We start from the raw sequence: 21,003 nt of genomic DNA, 5'->3' as shown, positions 1-21,003 counted from the left end.
GTAAGGATGGGGTGTTTTGGAAGTGTTCATATACCCAGTGCTCTCCCCGTCTTACTGCATGTGTTCTGCATGGCAATCAAAGCTGCTTCTGTTTGGTAAGCACAGTTGGAAACGAAGATCTGACTGTGTCCTGGTTATTTCATTAGCAAGGGCCCAGGTTTCAGGCAGGTGTCCATACTGGCACACCCTCGGAAGAATCAGAGGCACACTTGAATTGCTCAGATGTGCTTTAGGAGGGGGAAAAAAAAAAAAAAAAAAAAAAAAAGGAAAAGCATTTTGCAAATCTAATGTGATGCTCTAATACAGTCCTGGCACGGCCCACCATCTCCTGCCTCAACAGCTGGGCTCAGTGGGAGCACATCAGATCCATCCAAGTTCAAGAGAGCCCTTAGGAAGGTGTTCTCATGACCAGGCCTTGACTCTCCTCTTCCACTACCTCAGAAGTAAGCTCACTTACCTTTAGGAGAGCATTCAATATGTGTTTTGATCCACACCTTTCAGCGATGGCATACACTAGGCTTGCCATATGTTTGCCTTCCCAATGCTATTCACCATCTTAGGTTCCACCAAGAAAAAGGATGCTGTTGTGCAGTAGCTAAGTCATCTTATAAATCTAAGTAATCTAATAAATCAGTAACCAAATAAAGCAGCAGTGCTTCAGGAGTGCTTTTTGATAGAAAGACAGATTTTACAGGTCCTACCAGAAACATTTCACAAGTGTTACTTTTCAAAATCATGGCTTTGAATAGAAGAATAGTATATACTAGTAAAACTGTGAAATCACCATATTTAATTCAAGCAGTAAGTTTTCCCACTGGCCATCAGCAGTTTGAACTGCCACGGCAAGGTCCCTGTTTAGTACACTTGCTCTGTAATAGGGCTACACAAGTTCAAGGCCCATTCTACCTGGGGACACTCAGCACATATTAATGCCCTTCATGCAGCACCACAGGAGGAGGCGACCTCCGAGATACACATGGGCCTTGCCTTCTGGATGCCAAACTTATTTGCTAAACTATCGATTCCTAACTCCTTGCCATTCCAAGCCAACCCCTTGAATTCAGTCAGTGCTTGAGCTGAAAAACTGAAAAGCCTTCTGAAGGAGAAAGGGTGCAGACGTTTACTCCAGTATAAAGGGAGTAAATTTCAATTTCACTTAAGGGGTATCAACTTTATCTACTCTCCCATCATCGTGCAAGAGATCAAAATTGGAGGTAGTTTTTACTGAGGTGCTTTGGAAAATCAATTATCTGCTTTTACAGGAAAAAAACTCCCAAGGATTCAATTACACATGTCAAACTTCAGGTATTTCCTTTATCCTCTTTGCTGAGAAAGTGTGAGGTTTGCTTGCTCTGCCTATTCACCAAGAAGGAAAAAAAGCTGTTTGACAAAATAATCATTTTTGCAAGCTGCTGCACTGGCGGGACAGAGGTCTGGGATTTGGCAAAGGGAAGTATCCGCCTTACAATCTGATACCCACCACCACACCAGACCACCACCTGCAGCCTGATGCCCGGTGCAGAAAGGAGGAGGGAAGGAACAGGGAGCCATTAGAGACTGGCTCCTCGCCATTCCACATCTCCTTTGGTGCACTGGATCAGACCCCACAAATAACTAGCCAAAAAAAGAAAATCTAAAAATTGGACTCAAAGGGTGTTTTTAAGCACTTTAATCCTTTCGCACTGACTGTTCCCAGCGCGTCCATTCCTGGCACCAGATATTGTGCTGGGAAAATCCTACTCCCCAAGCCAAGGAGTTAAAGAGAAAGCTGCTAATCAGCTAAATAGAAGCTGGAATCTGTTCATATGAAAGTCTCTTTTTTTTGTCACCTGAGGGACATCACAGTGTTCCGAAATACACTCTTGACATCATTTGGCAGACGGACCCATCTCATCCTACATGATTCATCCCTTAGGTTATTTTTTTAATATCAGAAAGTGAGCTTTTAAATGCCAAACTAATTTTGCGGGTGGTGGTGGGGAAGTGGAAGATATTCCAAGTGGTCTCGCTGGGCTGTACACCAACTGTGTCCACCAAATGGCTTAAAAAGAAAGTCTTCCCATGGAGCTTTCTGAAACAAAGCAAACTGGCAGCCACATCCAACTATTACCTAATATTTTGTTCCTGAAGTTCAGGCAGGCTGCATTTGAAACATTGGAGGAGAAACAAATTCTAGCAGGTCCAGATGTAGGACAGCAGGACAGGAAGTAAGCTAATTTGAGATGGGTTACAGCTCTTGGTAGTACCTACCTTCTGTCTTTATTGCCTGTAACAAGCATGTTTGGAGGACTGTTCTGGAGGTTGACACACGTAAAGTCACCTATCGAGTTGCCCATCTTCTTCAGACACTGACTTGTTTCCAGATTGTAAAGAAGAATCTGGCACAAAGAGAACAAACACCAGCTAAATGTGGCATGAGCACAACTACAGTCTGCTGCAGCATAAAGTAGAGCAGAGCTATTACCATCAGAGATGGTCTGCAGGACTCGTTTCTCAATATGCTAATACAAAACCAAGATACAGATCTATCCCTATTAAGAAGGGCAACGACACCCTCGAAAATAAGGAAATCAAGTTTCCAAATGGAATCCATCAAGAAGCAGGGATGCAAGGCTCTTGCCAACCAGTATCAGATAGGTATAGCTCTCAGGCAGGCAAAGCGGGCCATACAGATTTTCTCCAGGTCATATTTTTAAAGGCTTACACGGAAAAAGCAAATAGTTTCTCCATCAATTTTAAATATCTGAAAGAGTAGTAAACAGAATCAACATTTAGAAGGTTCAGACAGATGGACTGTGCAAGAAAGATTCAATCAAATACAGCAAAGATTGAAGAGCAGAACTGAACACCGCCTCAGCGCTGACAGGCCCTGCTGATAGCTTTTGTACAGATCACGCGGCAGAAACAGCTTAAGAGAAATATTACATCTGAAGTGGCAGTTCAGATGGGAAAGGAATAAAAACAACCCTGATTTTAAGCAACATCCAAGATGATTCGACCAGAGACTGGAAGAGAGGTACAAGTTGTTTCCCATCTGTTCACGCTCCTCTCCTCTGCGCAGCACTCGGTTTAATCACGTTCACTGCCTTTCCTGAGGGGCCAGATCAGATTTATCTATTTGGGCCTCTCAATTTAGGAGAGCTAGTATTTTTAGAAACAGAAAAATGTACTGGTCAAAGGCCAGCAGAGCTCAGCATGGCACCTGGTCTTACATAACTTCATAAACATTATTAAATTTCATGGTGATGCTCCTTTAATTTAAAAAGAAAATCTGTGACCATGAAAAGAGTAACAGTAGTTAAAACATCAGAAAAAACTTATGGTTTCCATGGCAACAACAGCCTGGCTATGTCAACGTCACATCAATACACTTAACTTCTACTTTTCTGATTATATCCACATGCAGCTTAATAAATATTACACTATCTGTAGGTATTATTTCAACATTTGCCAGAACAGCAATCGTGATGCTGCCTGGCCTTTTACTTTCTACCTCTGCAACTTTAGTAAGCGTCTGAAAGGTGGAATTAAGAGAGCAGAAGGAGATCATTTTATGCTGGGTGCCTCTAGGCAACAAAACGGAAGCTTTAAAAATCTCTACGAATACTACAAAGAAAAGCAGAGAACTTGCAGGTTTCTTCCACCTGCCATTTCTCCCAACTAAAGAGCAGGCATGGTTTTATTCAGACATATTATCAGCTCCCTATTAGAATCAACACATTCATATCCTACTTTCTCAGTTGTTTATAATATTTGTAATCTCCCAACTAGTTCTCTTTCTCAGCCTTGTCTTTGTGAAGCTATCTGCCACAAATACAAGTCTTTAGCTTGCAATTTTTCATTCTTAAAACCCCGCAAACCAAAGCAATTTTACCCAAGCTCTGTAAAGCAAGAATGACTCTACCTTTGCAGGCAGACTTAGGACACAAAAGTTGCTAAAAAAAAAATTTAAACTTCCGTACCTACGAAAAAGTTGCTACAAACTGCATGAAAATGTTAGTTTTCAAGGTAAAGACTGATTTACCGCCTGTTCTCACTTGCAGCACAGCTTCTAACAGCTCACTAACCAAACCCAGGGATAATGACCTTCTGGCAAAGGTACTCTGCACAGTTTTCAGTGCAAAGGAAATTAATATCTGTGCCTGGCAAACAAATTTCTCCTTGGAAAGTTCTGAACAAAAGACAAAGTCAATAAACTTCTGAATGCAACTTATGAACAATAAATGATTGGGTCAACAGCAACGTAGTCCAGCTCCCAGTTGAGCCTCTGAACCAGGCCTTCCCAGCTGCACAGTAAAACTCTGGAGGGGAGAGGGCCAAATGCTGCTTTCTCCAAAGTCCCCCGGGGCTAATACTTAAAGTGAACATCCATAAACTATTAATTTATCTAAATGACCATAGGTCCCATCTATCCTGTAAACATATGATACATACTTGAAAATTCAGTTATGGCCATGAAAGACTGTAATGAAAAATTGCTTCCGCATAGCACTTAAAGATTCCCCTGTTTTACATGAGAGCAAATATTACAGGTTCTCCTGCTTGCAGTTTCAATTTTAGACCTGTAGCAATCCTCATATGTAGACAACACCAGCTGAAAAATTATTTATTTCTCCTCACATAACTTATAGATGGCCACCAATTTAAAGTGTCTGAATCTAAGAAAGAGAATGTGTAAAAAAAAATAAAGGTTCAGATCTGCAAAACTAGAAGAAAAGCTTTTGTCTTATCTTCTCCGACCCTCTCCAATTCCTTCTCTTCTCACATCAGTCTCCATTATTTTAAAGATTGCTGGGTTGTTTTCTTTTAAATTTGATAATGCACATGTGTATTTCTAGCTAATTAGCCCTATTGTTGGAAGAAAGATTCTCTTAGTGATTTTCAGTTTCCAGGTTTTACCTATCTTTAAATTCAACTTCTGTCTCAAGCAATTTTACGGTTTGAAAATGAATTTCAAAACCTTACTCCTGACAAGCTGATAGGTAAAGAAACAAAAAGAACTCAGAATGCTTTTTTTTTAAGTCTGAATAATAATTTCTTAAAGACAGGGGCTTTAAAAGCATACTGATGACAATTTTGAAGTTGCTAGAGCACCTCTGATGAGCTGTCCTATAATATGCCAAGGCAACAAGGATTTTCTTTACAAAGGCCAAGGAGAAAGAATGAAAATACCTGGTCAATAGGGACTTGAAATAAGGGCCTGTATGTTAAAGGGCAGATAAAGCATAAGATCTTTAGGAGGTTTATAATCCTATAATGCACACTGCAAAGGGATTACCCTTTTAAAGATATTTATAATCCTATAATGGACACCCAAGACCCGTGACCTAATAGGTACTGAACTGAAGGTAAGTGAACTCGGAGCATTTGGGTGTGAAATGAAGTACACTGGGATAACACACTAACGAGCATCCCTTCCCCCAGTGGGACTTCAGGGACACAAGGGAGGAAAAGCATTAAATACTCCATGCAGATGTATCAGGATCTAAAGCACAAAATAAAAAGTGTTACCTATTAACGTTGCTCAAATGAAAAAGTCTAAGTTATTGGATAAGAGCCAAGCAATGTCCCAGAATGCTTAATAATTCAACAAGCCAGAAATAGCCAGAGTACCTTTACCATTATGTTTAGTTAAAGACCACAGAGATTAGAAAACACATTATCCATCTCAGAGGCGATTCTTTCCATGTTACAAGTCCCTTAACGACCTTTACCATCTCTCCCTCTCTCTCTCTCTTTTAATAAGGCTGAGCAAATGGGACTTCATTTTATCCGATTGCCACAGACTAGTGGTATTAATTATTCAAGCTCATACTCTCTCTTTTGTTAAGGCAGTGCATTAGACTAATTTCCCTCTTTACTCTGCCAGTTGGGCAAGTCTCAACCTGTGGCCACTGTTCTCAGATAGATGTGCTGAGAAGCTGGCAAATTCATGAGACACCAGGCAAAGGAAGAAAGGAAAAGTTCCTGTACTTCACGGAACTGCAGAGCAGTGGGTATGGGGAACTCTCTTTAAATGCTGTCCAAGAACTCAAGAAAGAAGACTAAATTAATTCACAGAGAATTAAAGTCTCTGCAGCCAGAATAGCTAGGCTGTGAGCTTTGTTACATCTTGCAGCTAAGTGAGGTCAAGCGTGGTCGATGTACTCTGGTTGAGATACTTCCAAGAAAAACCAAGGAATTGAAGGAAATGCTGTTGATGGAACTCTTCCATGCATGTCCAATACCCCAGCAGGTGTTTTGGGATCCTGTGTTGTTAGAGATGTCTTTTTTGGATGGAACATTAAAACAACAAATCCCCAAGCACTTGTTATCAAAGAGCCTGTGGTACTTTCAACAAGAGCAGGGGTGTTCAACCCACTGTCCTGGCTGAAAGCCAGCACGCAACGGCTTTGTGAAACAGCTAGTTCCCCTCTGCAACTGCATTTCTGCTTCTTGTCAAAAGTTACCACATCCCATGACTAGTAAAAACAGAACTGGGCGAAGCACTCTATATATACAGTATATTCTCTTCTTATTTAGATCAAGTATTGAACAGAGTATCATAAATAACAGCAAAAAGTATACTGTAAAACCACATTCAAAACCTACATCCTTTTGCTTACTGAATAACATCCAGGACACATTAAATAACCACTTTCTCAGGAAGAACTGTCTAGGATAGAGGTTTCTAACTGTCATTTTAGAGACAGAGGATCAAAACAAATTAAAAAAAAAAAAAACAAAAACAAAAAACCAACAAAAAAACCCCAAACCTAGAGTTGTTCAAAGAGGCAGAGGAACAAGCAGCAAGACTGGGAACAGAATCTGCATTTATTTTCAGATTATGTTTCTCCCCCTTTCCTTCTGCCCATCCCTCTGCCAACTAGAAAAAACACTGCCTGAATACACACAAATATTGCCAACAAAAGAAAGGGTCGTGAAATTTCAAGTCCACCACAAATGAAAAAGGATCTGGTTTTTGCTCAGATCAAAACCATTCAATTCAAAGGGTTTCTACAAAAGCAGTAAGGCTATTTCATATGCATTTGCAGCAGAAATCATCAAATTAACTGAAACATAAGGTGCACACTGTTGCAAGTTTGAATTTTATTTCTAAAGGGATGTGGGAAAAAGAATACTTTCAAAGTTTACAAGCCTCAGGGGCACAGTTTCTCAGTGCAAATGTATTGAATTGCCTACTGTAAATACGGCACATAACACTGCAACAACAACAAAAAAATTTGACTTAACAAATGCAAGGTCAGCATATTGATACCTGTACACAGAGATAAGTGTTCTGGCTCCATAAATTTAAAGATGAGCTAAGATTTAAAAGGAGCAGCTGAGGGAGACAGACAGACAATCAGAGAGAAAGAAAAAGAGTAAATCACACACAAAACAGCCAGTAAAAAAAAAAAAAAAAAAAAGCAGTTAATATACATGAATAATGGATGTTTGATTTAAAAGCAGTTTACTCCAATATGATGTAATTTTTGACAATCAGCCAGAGAGACTATTTTGCAAGTTCTTGCCAGATATAAGTCATTGTGTAAAGCTGGTAACACAACCGTTTCTCCGAGCATGTGGAAAATTGACTTTCATGCCATCCTTAAGGTGACTTTACACTGGCAAATGAGAACTCTTATGTCGCCTGCACTGAGCTGCACCAAGCAGCCTCAAGCAACGCTTAAAGACCCACACGGAGGACTGCAAAAATAACAGAGCTCGCAGCAAATCCAGCAGCACAAACCCCATCCATACGCACTGCCTGGTCCTCCAAATAGCTACACCTGCCGCAAAAGTTACGCACGAAGCTAAAGACGAGTTTTTCCTGTTAAGTTTTCATCTGACTGTTGTTAAAAAGACTCCAAGCTGGTAGCAAGAAGTGGAGCCAAGCGTTGTGCAGGCAGGCAGCGGGCACGCTTCGGCAACGGGGTTCTGCCAAGGCAGGTGCAGCCGCGGCTGTGCCAGCTCCGGACACTGCCCGCGGCCGGGCCGCTGCCAGCCTGGCCGGGCTGGAGACGGGATGTGGTGTGGGGCCCAGATCTCTGCTGGGCCAGGGAACAGGGTCCCCGGGTCCACCAGACCTGCGGCCAGAGACTGGTGTCAGAGTTCGGGTACCCAGAGGTGGAAGGACGTTATGTTAACCCACGCGCTAAAAACCAAGAAACACGTTTTCCCTAACTTGAGGACAGGACAGGGAAAAGAAAGGCAAGGTGATTCTTAAAAACTAAATGAATTCTCTTCGTTTCGCAGGTTATCACCTTGAATACTCACGGCACATCCTAGCAGCTATATTTTCAAAACCTGAGACACTTACCTAAGCAGCTGTGCCAGTTTTGAGGTATTCACATTAATGTACAAGTTGGGGGGGGGCGGGGGAAGGCAGAATGTCATTAACATTAGCCAATACAAAAGAGATTTAAAAAATTTTTTTTAACTTGCAAAATTATTTCTGGTCATTTACACAGAAAAACCAAGGTGAATGATTGCTACTTTTTGACAAGAAAGGGGTACATCATGCAGAATTTAGGCAAGGAAAACTCTGCTGGACTGTACTTCTTGCAGTGCCTGACTTAGTTACACAGTTGAGATCCTCCAAGTTCTGTCTCTCCTACAGGGTACCAAAAAGTTTAATAAAGACAAAGGTATTTAAAACACCTTTCACCTTCAAAGATCTGCTAACACTTTGCAGTCCTACAGCTCCTCAAAGAGAAACATTTGGGCAAGTCCCATACGTTCAAATTCAGTCACCATTAAGACTTATCCTTCTACTGGTATGAAAATAAGTTCATAAATATCACTTCATTAAAAACTAAAATACCTGCCAGGGCCACAGTGGTTAACAAAACTGAAAAAAAACCCCACGTTTTTTAAACAAGAGGAGTCAAGATTAAAAAATGTAAAGTCTTTGGAACTCCATGAGAACTGCAGACATGAAGACACCAGAAAAGACAGCGCAGGCTTACCAGTTAACAAAGAGGAGGATTTTAGTTAAAATAAGGCACAAGAAAGACGTAATGGCTTATATAAAGCAGCTATGACCTAAATACATCATCCAAGAGAGACTGTAAGTTATTAGATTTAAAAGATTATTTAAAATTTGTTTTTCACTATTAGTTCATAACATCCATTTCAAGTGGTTAGTTCTGCTGGATACACTCACATTAGCGAGCAGTTGAAGACCTTTGTGCAAACATTACATACAGGAGTGAAACTAGGCAGTATTTCAATCGCTGATGAGAAGACACAGGTGATGTTGAACACCACTCATCGAGTATGAGCCAATCCCCAGCTCAAACCAGATGAAAAAGAAACAGCAGAACAAAATAATTCTCAAGACACCTGATCTGAACATATCTAGCCTTCTGTTTCTAAGTCAGAGGCTCTAAAATCATTACTGTCCTCCCTTCACTCCTCTCTTCCTCATCTACCTCTTCTGAAATAAGGTTCAAGTTTGTGCACAAAGCAACCAGACATACTCTGAACTGTGCCTTATAATGCATGTAATAAAAAGCTGCACAAGTTTCAAGTAAAATTCTCTTACATACTGTATGAAGTTTCTTTGGTGGAAAAACCACCACAACCCTCCAATGTTGATTATCTTCTATCACCAAGAACTGCTGAATACGTTAAAAAATTTCAACTAAATTTTAAATGCAGGAGAAATGTTGGGTTTGGGTTTCCCCGCCCTGCTCCAAGAGAATAAAGCACCTATAAATTTCATAGAAATAATCCACAAGCAGGAGAGAGCTCATCTGAAGCTACAGTAGGAGACCAGACTTACTTGACTGCAGACAGCCCATTCAGGGAAGCTTCTAAATATACCAACTATGAGAAAAGCTTCAGCCAGGTCCTACAACCAGTGAGGTAATTGCATCAGAAATCAGATGATGTTAATCCCGACAGTTGTAGTGCTACCTGTTCAAGAAGTTTAGACCCTGATATGAAGAGGACCAAAGCCAGCTCTAGTTTAAATCTGTGGATTTAATTTCACATCCAGTGCTCAAACCCAGAATTCAAACCCGTGAACGCCAAGAGTTTGTGGTGCTGCTGCAGCACGGAAACCACAGGATTCCAAACTGCATGACACAGGGTAAGTGTTGTTCGCTAGACACCATCCTTCAAGGCACGTCCACTGGATGGCATGAGCACAATTTTAGGTTGGCAGGGAAGGCCAGGGTTCGGGTTTTCCCTGTGGTTCATTATCTGGTCTGTATTATTAGCCATATACGAGCCTAGATGGGAACACAGATCTCAGTGTTTCAAGAATTTGGAATTTAAGGAAAATGAGTTAATACAGCTGAAATAACCTCTACTAAAGAAATTTCTCTTAGCTTAACATAAAACAAAGAGCTCCAGCATCACTAAACAGATGAGTTTTAAAGAAATACCATCATACTTGGGTTGTCTGATGCTTAATAAAATGGAAGTTGAACTTCTCACAGATGATGCATTTATATTCTCCCCTCTCACCTGCTCAGATGTCTGTCATCAAAAGGTAGGCAAGTCTATGCCACAGATTTGATGTTTTTCTCCTCTCCGACATAAAGGTTCCTACAAAATTTATTCCTCAGATCTCTACTCTGCTGTCAAATTTGGTTAAAATTAGACAATGATTAAAAAAGAGAGAGGGAAAAAATTGGTTTCCCTAAATATATTTTCATCAGAAAGCAGGTTACTAGGCAGTAGCATTAGGATCGTGAGCTTACACTAAAAAAAAAAAACATCCCTCAGGAAAAACAAAGAAAACCCCAAACTGAGAAGGCACACAGCTTTCCCACTACAGCAACACAGCCAGAAGCAAACAGGGCTGGAATTCTTCATCATTACGTTTCTGAGACGGAAAGCTCTCTTAAAGACAGATTGTCAACTTGTGACCAGTGTAATCAGCCAATGCGAAGTCCCTTCACGTCTGCACGAGGCGAATAATTATCATAATAGACATTAGTAATTAATTTCCGGCGTGATGTCAGCTGGTGCGGCAATGCCAAGCAAACGTCCTTGTCAAACACACCCCAGCCGTCTGGGCGACTGCAGTCCCAGCTCCCTGATTAGGATGCGCGCTGATGCACGGCTTAATACAATCTGCCATCAAATGCCAAATAGTTCAGACCTAAATTAGGAAATATGTCCGGCTTTACAGAGTGATGCTCGGGGGCCTAAGTAGATTTCTCTATTCCTTTACGAGGCACAAAGGTGATCACCGATGTAATGCCCCTGAATGAGGCAATTTTACCTTCTAACCTCTCACCTCTGTAGGGAAAAGAATTGGATTAGGACAGCAAAGGAATTAATAAAGACAGCATGGCCTCGCAGCATCTCTCAACCCTAGAGGTATTTATGGTGGCCTCAGCATTTCCCCAGTGCACATGAATTTTAAGGGGAAATTAGATGCAGCTGGACACATTTATTCCTAACACAGAGGTAGTCCTAAACAAAGCTTTCCTGTTCTAGTTGCTTGCCAAAGAAAACACTGCATTTTTACACTAGAGACCACAGCTCCTTTCATCTGGGTGCTCACCTCCTGCTTAGCTCTCCACCTGCCTGAAGCACTCTCCTTCCCTCATTGCTGATAGCCCATCACACGTCTGAAGTATAACCACAAAAAACTGAATGAAATTAGGGAGTGGAAAAGTTAGGCAAGATGCAGGAAAGGGACAGAAACTCTTCTTAAGGCCCCTGGAAAAAGGTCTTTCCACAGCTTGGAATGAAGCTGTGTCCAGGAGCAGGCTGCTGCCACCAGCTACCTGGGATCTCAGGTAGGATTCTGAGCACACCCCCCCCCCCCAATACAAGTTATTTATGTTACCTGTTAGGGTCTGCAAGCCCAAAAGAGCCCCTCTTGCAAGCAGAGAAGTTTGAGAAGAGCTGCATTAGAAGCAAGCCTCAGCCATGAGTCTTCAGCAGTTACAAAAGCAGTCTGGTTTTGACCTACCCTGCCACTGCTAAGATGTGCTGATGAAAGCAGCAGACTGTGTCACAGAGGGCTTCAAACCTACGATTATCAGCCAGCTTCCTTTTATACAGCAGTCACACCATCCTCATCAAATTGGAGGTAACTTAGTTCATATACTCAAGTGCACACAAAAATAAGAAGCATCCTCCGAAGACTGCACATTTGCATGTACAAGGCTTGACACGCTGCTCAGGATGCCCTCACCAGAAAGGCTGAGGGATGTTTTGGCTTTTTGGGGCAGAGGTTGTTTATCGGGGTTTTTAGGTTTTTGGGGTTTTTTTTTTTGAGGCGAGTTCCCCCTAGAGGGCTACTGGTGCAGCATACAGCTGAATGAGCTGGGACTCGCTGAGGAGCAAAGAATGCAAAGTACTTACAGTCAGCTCAGCTGAACAATAATCCTTTACTGCAGCCCACCAGAAGAACACTAATAGAAGCATCAGATTAACACACTAAAAGAATGTCTTCACTCTATTGTCAAAAGCTGAATAGCAGGGAAGGAAAAGGTCAGTAGCACGGACTCTTTTTTTTAACTTTGTTAACTATAAAGATATAAAAATCTTACAAAAAAAAAATTTCAATACCTGGTTGGGCTCATTCAATAACCAGCCAAAGGTTTTGACCCCAAAGGCTGCTTCATGAGCAGACACATCAAGACATGTGACAGGCTGACCATAGACAGAATGGAGAATTTTGCCAGGGTCTTCTGCTTTCAGGAGATAGACGACATCTTCTGCAGCTGCTACTGTAACTGGACTCCCTGTAACATCTGGAACCAAATTAAGGAAGTTGACCTAAAAAAAAAAAAGCAGACTTTAATTACAGCCAAAAACTCTTTCACATTACTACTGTTGCACACTGAACCGAACAAGGTGCTGATGTGGTTATCCGCTATCTTGAATCACCCCGATTATGGATTAATTTCAAACAAAGACCAAATATCAATTTATTTCTGAACTTTTACAAGTTTGGCTCCTATGATGACTTCTAGCTCACAGTCTTTAGAATGAGCCCATTTAAGAAACTAATCAGAACACATTACAACACACCACACCGAAATGTCACATCAAAGCAAAGGAGCGAGACTTAATGGGCTCATTCAGATAAAGGACAGAAAGTCATAAGGTTAAAGCACACAAAGCAAGTATTGTGGCTAGAACATGAATACGGTGCTCCAGAAGAGGCAACTAACATGAAATAGTTGATGCTTACCCTGCAGTAATGTATATAGACCCTAAATTAACAGAAAAGTCATGACATGACCCTAGGACAGCCCAAATATCAGCTCCCCTGTCTCCTGTTCTAAGACCAGAATGACACTGCTCCTCCCGTTTCAGTAAATGGTTAAGATGCTGATGAAAAGCCTCACTACAGGAAGCATTCAAACCCCTTAACAGCACAGCTGATTACGAACCCAACCTTGGAAGAGAGCGTGGTGTCCTGAGCATCTGTCTTTCACATGTGGCAAACTGGCATTTCACAGCAAGCAAGATGCAAAAGTAAAATGGATCCGGCTACAATGGAGTGTGTGGTGGTGTTTTAATATTTTAGTCAAAACCTCTTAACATGTTTGGGGCTTTTGTTTATTTAAGTATTGTAAAACTGACTTAGCTTTGAAATGGGGGATTAATCTGGAGTGGTTTAAATCACCTCACACCCATTAGCTGCGCAGTCAGCTTCCTGCAGTAGGAGGGAAGCTGCAAGACTCAATTTATTCCTATGCATTTCCTTACCCTATCAAAAAAATGTTGATACTCCGAGACATAATAAAGCTTCAGAGAAAAGGACAGCTTTTGCTTTTTAATTAAAATAGTCTCAAAACTTCAGTGACAGAAGGTGTAACCTAAAGAAGCTGCACAACTAGCTACAGCTTCACAAGTGGTACTATTAGCTCGTCTGCAACATCCTGCCTCGGAATTAATCAGATAGCGTTGATCTGGAATGAGACCTTGAGTTTTAGCTCCAATTCTATGCGAGAAAACTGATTTACAAAATGAGCCAACTTAGTTTAATGTTGACAAAAAAATAATTAAAAACAGCCAACCTCCTGCACCATATGGACTTCTATTCATTTTCACTTGTAGCTTAAGCCAGCATTTCACCCTTGCTCTTCAGTGATGAAAGACTCATCCATTAACCTACTTCAAAATCATAGCCTCTAGCTGAAAATGCTGTTATCTAGTTCAGGCAACACTCTTGTAAGATTTTTATAAGATTCCTCTCGACTGTACCAAAAATAATTAGTGGATCAGGAGCTCCCAGAATGAAGCTGAGTAGCCTGGAAACTCACCAGTTTCTGGATTTCAAATGTTTCTGTGGTTTGCCAGAATCCTCTGTCATTAGGGCTTTCCACTTTGACCTCGAAGCCAGATGCTGTTGCTACTGTTGCACCTTCTGAACCAAGAGCTAAAGCCTGTATCCTCTGATTGTGCTGGTAATGATGGATTGGCTCCCGCCCGAACATCAGGTTCCAAACACTAACGGTTCCTGTACACAAAGAAATATCCGTTACGCGTTAGCTTAGAATTTAGCAAAAGTTCATTTAAGGATGGAAGCTTAAAAGCATCCTAATGGAAAAACATACAGAAAATAGACTGGAGGGCAGGAAAACAGAACTTCAGGACGCCGCATAACAGGTTCAGAGGAAACCTTCCAAAATTACGTGCTCTGGTATTAGAGGCTCTGTTGCTCTCTAACTCACTCCTAATTTTTGTCTTTCAGATAGCACCAGTATCTAACCTTGAGGAAGACTGCTTAACTTCTCTCACTTCCATGTTTGGAAAAGATCAGACTTAAACAGATACCTAAATTCTTATTCTACTACATACCAGCTCCCAGTTAGCACAAAAATTAGTGAGGAAGAACCCACATTCGCATTTAAGTCACTGCTGCACACAGGAAAGTTTTAAAAGTGAAGAATCTGAAGCTCTGCACACACAGCAATCAGGTCAGGGATTTTAATACCATTCTTAACAGTCTACAACCAGCAGCAAGACTCCTGAATCCTGACGTTTTGGCAAAACAGAAAATGCAGAAGAGTTCAGAAAGCTAAAGAATAAAAATCCCAACGAATATAGGACAATACATTTGCAATTGCATTTTTTTCCCCGCACAGATCACCAATACTCTATTTAAAAGCATGGTACATTAAAACAATAATCTGAGTAAGAGCAAACTGAAGCAATCAGGAGTGTATTACAGAACAGAAGGGCCAGACAGAATTGGAGACTTTGGGGCCACCTTTGCACTGAATTAACAGAGAAGCAATCTTCAGACTTGACAGACAGGGCTGGAGAAGCCTTCCTTCTACTTGAGCAGGGCCATTAATGATGAAATGATTAATGGTAGCTATTCCTTCAAAAGGAGACATAAAAGCTCTGACAGACAGCTGTGGACGGGCACCAATGCCAGTTTGCAAACACTCCTCCCATGTCCCAAAGGAGGTGAAGCAAGAGTGTGGTAATGAAACTGCACATAGTGAAATGGTATCTAAATGAGTTTAAATTGATTTATGTTTGCTTTTGTAAAGATTATTTGGTATCTGGAAAGTGCTACCAATGTGAAATAATGCAGATAATCCTTAAGATCCCTGTCTAATGGCACTCCCACTGAATATTTATATTCCTCACCATGGGAATGAGTACCATAATGGGGACCATTTTTGTTTTATTAGGGATGCATATTTAAATTAATCTGCTATTTGCCTAAACAATTAGCCGCCTCTGTTTGTTTACACAAAGCCAAAACTGCAATTAGGCTTCCATCAAAAAGATAAGTCCCGACTAAAACTGTCCCGATGGAGTCATAAGGGATCAGAGCAGAACTTCCCAAAATTACTTCTTAGCATAATGGTAATTATGTTAATTGCTTAAAAGGTAAATAACTGCTGAACTGGTTTTGAAAAACAGAATGCTAGCTCACATCACACACACTTATGCTTAAAATGAGTTAACAAATCCAAATGGACAGCACAGGCTACAATTCCCTCCGCAGCCTGGCCTGCCCCACGCACAGCTCAGCAGCAGCAATTCTGTGCCTTCACAGCGGGTCCTCGGCTCCGAGCTAAAACAAAGGGAGTGGGTGAAGTCTCATCTCCAGGACAGCTGATTTACACATCAACGAGGAAAGACAGCAGTGCTATCAGACCGTGGATGCTAGAACTGGGCTTTTTCCTCAGATGATGAATATTGTGCCAAGCTCCTCCAAACAGGAGTATTTTCAACATTTTTTTTTGCAGAATATTTATCCCAATTAAAGACTGCTTTTGTGGAGGGAAAAAGGAACTTCTCCAGATCAGTGAAAGCACTGATTTTCTTTCAGTGAAGTCTTTTGTTTACACATCTCTGTGATGAGCATTTCACTGTTTTTAACAGAACGTATTAACATATGAAAGTTCTGCAAAACACCAAAAAAATACTCAAGTCAAAGAACTCTACTGACCACGCAAGCCAACTGGGAAACCCAAAATTCAGAGTTCAGCTCTCTAAATTTGGGCAACAAAGCCACTATTATTATTATTACTATTGCACCTCAAACTTCACAAAAAGAGAAGACAGCAAAAGTGGCTCCTGCAATAGTACAACCAGTTTAAGACAGGTAGTTGTTGGGGTTTTTCGCTTGTTTGTTTTTGTGTTTTTTTTTTTTTTTTTTTTTTTTTTTTTTAACCACATGTTCAATAGCAAAATCTGCCTAAAATGTCTAAAAATTTTAACAGGCAAATCCAGTGTGTGCAACATCTGATGCACAATATGGCGTGAAAACATCCCTGGTAATACCAAAACCACAAGCGTCTTGTAAGATCACAAATTAACATCTGTTTAATGAAGGAGCACAATATAAAAAGGAGAGTTCAAAAGGAATGCAAAGAGCAAGAGAAATACCATTTTCTTTTATTAGGATGATGAAATTGTTGCTTGCAAAAGTACCGTTTGTCCCCCTTGCTTCTCGCCTCCTCCAAAACAGTGTACGACTCTGCATGTACATCCTCCATCATCTGTTATTTACTACCAGTCAGAAGCTTCAATTACTGCGTACAAGGACCTTTTGTGGAAATGCACTACTGTCAAAACAGGTGTATGCATTCCTGCATGACAGCAGAAAAACATTCTCAAGTTTTACACAGAAAAAGCAAACACTCCACTCTGTTTATTAATAAGTAAAGCTACTACTAAGACTAAAAGTGCTACTCAGAATATTCTGTATTTCATTTCAGGAACAGCAAAATGTATTTATTAGATTACAAGCCTTTGTAACAGTCAATCATGTTTGTGCAAGAGCAAAAAAAGCCACCATTGCAGTTAAAGTTATTAGTATAGCAACATAAAAAAAATTAGGCATAAGATTTACCAGTGCAGATGAGATCACTACTTTACATAGTCTATCTTCCTGCCTCCAGCGGTGACCAGCACTTAATTTCCAAAGCAATATCTTTGCTAAGGTGAAGTTAAGGTTGCAAGCATACAGGTTTGGTTTTGGTTTTTTTTTTTTTACTACTGAAATCTTGAAAGTGTTAGAAAGTCATTAAATCAAAATTATAAGCAATAATTTCACAGCATGCTAAAATCTGCACCGCAGTTGTGATTATTCCAACTGAACTAACAATAACTCCTCAAACCAATTCAGACTTTACAGCTTGCTTATATTTCATCCTGGCTCAAGGAAACGAGTTAAGTGCAAGAAGCTGATTAAGATGGTATAATTGCTGACACTTGACATCACAATCACTGTACCAGTCTTCTTGTTTATCACTTCAGCCCAGATTGTACAGAGAATTCAGGTCTGTAACTTCAACAATATATTGGGTTAGAAATGTGGCCTGATGAAAGATCCATTTCTTGCAATTCACTCTAGATTGTAAGGTATTTGGATAAAAGAGTTAACTATGAGACTATTGTGCCTTACACGGTGCACTGCTGATCCCAACCACACTCCAATTTTAGTATCAGCCAGTCTTACACATCTCTTGCTGTATCAAAGGTGAACGGCTGGAAGCTGTTCTCCATTAACAGTGACTGTCTCTAGTACAGTCCCCTCTTTGCAGCTGGAAGCACAAAAGACAGCCTGCAAAAGCAGCTGCTTTTTACATCTGTTCTCACATAGGTTCCTCTCTGGTATAAAAGGTGATGCTTTCACCACACACAAAAAAAAAAAAAAAAAAAACACAAAAAAACCAAACCAAAACTCTTTTCTTATAAAATACTCTAATCCTGTAACAGGGAAAGGCAGCATAAACACAGAGGCAAAAAAATGTTTAAATCACTTTTGCAAATATTACAGTGGCTGTGCCCCCCAGCAGAATGCAGCATGTCACAGCTCCTTCCACCAGCCAGCCCCAGCAGAGGACACCTGAGCAGTGGTGGGCCCTGCCACCAGCCAGCCCTCGGGCTAAGGGAGGGAGGGCTCTCTTCTCTGGTTTGGTGCCGAAGATCCTACACTCCCATCCTAACGACTCATTACAGCAGCTCTTCTATGTTAGGATGATACAGCTAGCGGTTGCTGTCAGCTTTAGAGAAGACGATAAGCAATCTACATGGGCAGTATCGGCAGAAAAAAAAAAAAAAAAGCAAAGACAGAATTTTGTATGTGTTAGAGCAAGGAATCTGGGTGTCCTCACGGTTTTCATGCTCATTTGCTTCAGCTTCTGAACACAATTGTGTGGGAAGGCCAGAATCTGCTTAATTCACATTTACATGATGTTTTTCCTGTTTGTGAGTCAGTCTTGCCACTTCTAGCTTGAATTAAACAAAATAAAATTATTTTTCACCATTTGAAAACACTTTTTTTTCCTCCAAGCTGGGAACATTAATTTCTTTCCTTATAATTCTCAGATAATGTCATACTCCTATGAAGTACAAACAGTAGATGAAATAATACTGATGGAAATGAGCACCAGCCTGAAGTACTACAACTTACCTCAAATTTCAAGTTTCTCCTCCAAAAAATTAATTTCCAGTCAGAGTGACCAACCAACACACAGCCAGTTTAACCTTAGTAGATTGGTTGGTCTTCATTAACCAACATTTTACGTTTCATTTTCACTGCAATGCTGTTTCTCAGCTTTCAGCAGGTACAGCAAGCTACTTACCACACCAAACGGCGAGAGACTAGACCTCAGCCACAGGAGCTGTACATTACTTTACCTTTACATTACCATTCTCACATCAGTTTCCACCAAACATTGTCAGGTTTTATCCCCACCACTCTTCTTACAGAGTTTTGCAGATGACACCATCCCTGTACAGTCCCTCAGAAAAGGCACAGACAAGGAAGTCTGTATTTTGTTCCCAACTTGGGGTCTCAAAAGGCAGAATTGCCTGACTGTGATGTGAAATCACAGGCCATTTACCCAAACCAAGAGTTTTGCATCCACAGCCACCTGTACGTATCTGATGGGAACAAATATACTACTGCCTGCTACATGCAGTCTTCTTCAAAAGCTTTTTCCTTTATTCGAGCCAGCCTGTTTCCAATGCTCTTGCAATCTTACAGCACGTCCTGGCACTTGGAAGAAGGCACCAAATACATTACTCCATGTCTGTCTTTGCAAAGAGGGTACAGAAGGGACAATACCCGCAAGCAGCTTTAAGGGCATCAGAATGGACAAAACAGCAGATTATCAGTCCCAAAAAGTAGCGCTGCCAAAATTCCCTTCCTGGAGCCTGCCAACGAGCAAGATCACTTCTGATCCCTGCAGAAACCGCCTTCCTCTGCTCCATGTTGCTACCCTGCAACTTGTGAAGTACCACTAACTGCTCCCAACAGGTCTCAAAGCACCACCATGAAGGGCAGCAGTGCAGCATCTCCCTGCCATGCCTACACGAGTATGAAGAACAGCATTATAAGAAAAAAAAAAAAAAAAAAAAGTATGTTCTCTTGTTGCAGCACATTGTTTTCAAGTCAAATTATGAGACTCCGGAGGGTGGGGGGGAGAGTGATGGCTAAAGTAGACTGCTGTTTCCCAAAAGCTGTGGCTCACAGCCAAAGTCAGGCAAGCATGGAGCAGATGGAGTCCTGGCAAGGCCTCTACTGTCCCTGCATTAGCAGCATCTGCTCATTACCCAGAACCCTCGCCTGCTTTATCTAATGCTCCAGGAAAAGCATTTTGATTTGATTCATTTCAGTTCGGTAACGTGCAACACAATTAGTGGTAAAATCAAACTGGAGGACTGCCAGTGCTGACAATAGGAAACAAGGCAGAAGAAATATGAGGCCAGTGGGTTGGAATTCAAAAATCACAACTGTGGATCAAGTTGCCAAGTCCCGTTGCCCCAGGTGTACATACTGTGCCCCCACTGAGTATTGGCATGGGCGGAAGGAACTTCATTTTCTCCCCATACATTTTTCTCTCATTTACCTCTCCTTGCAGCTTGTTTCTCAGAGGCTGACGCTGTTGGAAACATTCACCAGAAGTCACAACTCCATTTTTCGTTAGTGCCATCATAGAGTTACAATTCACTTTGGATGCAGGCATCCCAGTAAGACAAATCTTTCTCCTTGCTATATTTCATATGCCTTGGGAAGCATTTGCTACTGCCGAACCAGCAAAACAGCGCTGTAAGGCAGGCACGGCACGAGCAGAATCTGCCTGCTAGTTCTTCCCTGTGATCGGATGCCAAGGACATCGCTGCGTGAGCTCTGTTGAACTGGGAGAAACTGATGTTATCTGAACGAGTCTGCTAGCCAGGGATTCGACAGAGAAGTCTAGACTCTTTGCCTGACAGCACCACCTCCAACACTAGCAGATGGTTTCTCTGTGTTAGTCAAACTTACAAACAAAGAGAAAAGGGAGCTGGAAAAGTACAACAAAGGACAATCAAACACATTATCTTCAAAGTCATCCTCTCCCTCCCTAAGTTTAAAATCATTCTCTCCACCAAACTGTAAATATATGCTTTCAGATTCCAGTTAATAAACATTTCTAAAATCAGTCTTTATAATTCCCTATTCACACAGAAACTAATCTATTCTGACCAGGCTTCTCAAATCAGAGTAACTGGCATATCACAGAGCCCATTAAAATTTCTACCCAAAAGAATAGAAGACGCCGAGCTTTATGCAAACTAGTT

The 21,003-nt window shown here is 41.1% G+C and overlaps 1 protein-coding gene across 1 annotated transcript in view; it reads right to left on the bottom strand.

Annotated features, from left to right (window-relative positions):
- Positions 1 to 21,003, bottom strand: part of FBXW8 (F-box and WD repeat domain containing 8) — a 51,561-nt gene that overhangs the window by 5,701 nt on the left and 24,857 nt on the right. Inside the window, exons 6-8 of the mRNA XM_042805042.1 lie at positions 14,229 to 14,425; positions 12,523 to 12,732; positions 2,251 to 2,378 (exon numbers count right to left, since the gene is read on the bottom strand). Of these exons, the coding sequence (XP_042660976.1) occupies positions 2,251 to 2,378; positions 12,523 to 12,732; positions 14,229 to 14,425 (535 nt within the window). The remainder of the gene's footprint in view (positions 1 to 2,250; positions 2,379 to 12,522; positions 12,733 to 14,228; positions 14,426 to 21,003) is intronic.

This window comes from Tyto alba, unplaced genomic scaffold (genome assembly GCF_018691265.1).
Source record: "Tyto alba isolate M040663 unplaced genomic scaffold, T.alba_DEE_v4.0 Super-Scaffold_44, whole genome shotgun sequence".
Taxonomy (NCBI): Eukaryota; Metazoa; Chordata; class Aves; order Strigiformes; family Tytonidae; genus Tyto; species Tyto alba.
This window is presented reverse-complemented; position numbering and strand designations above follow the sequence as displayed.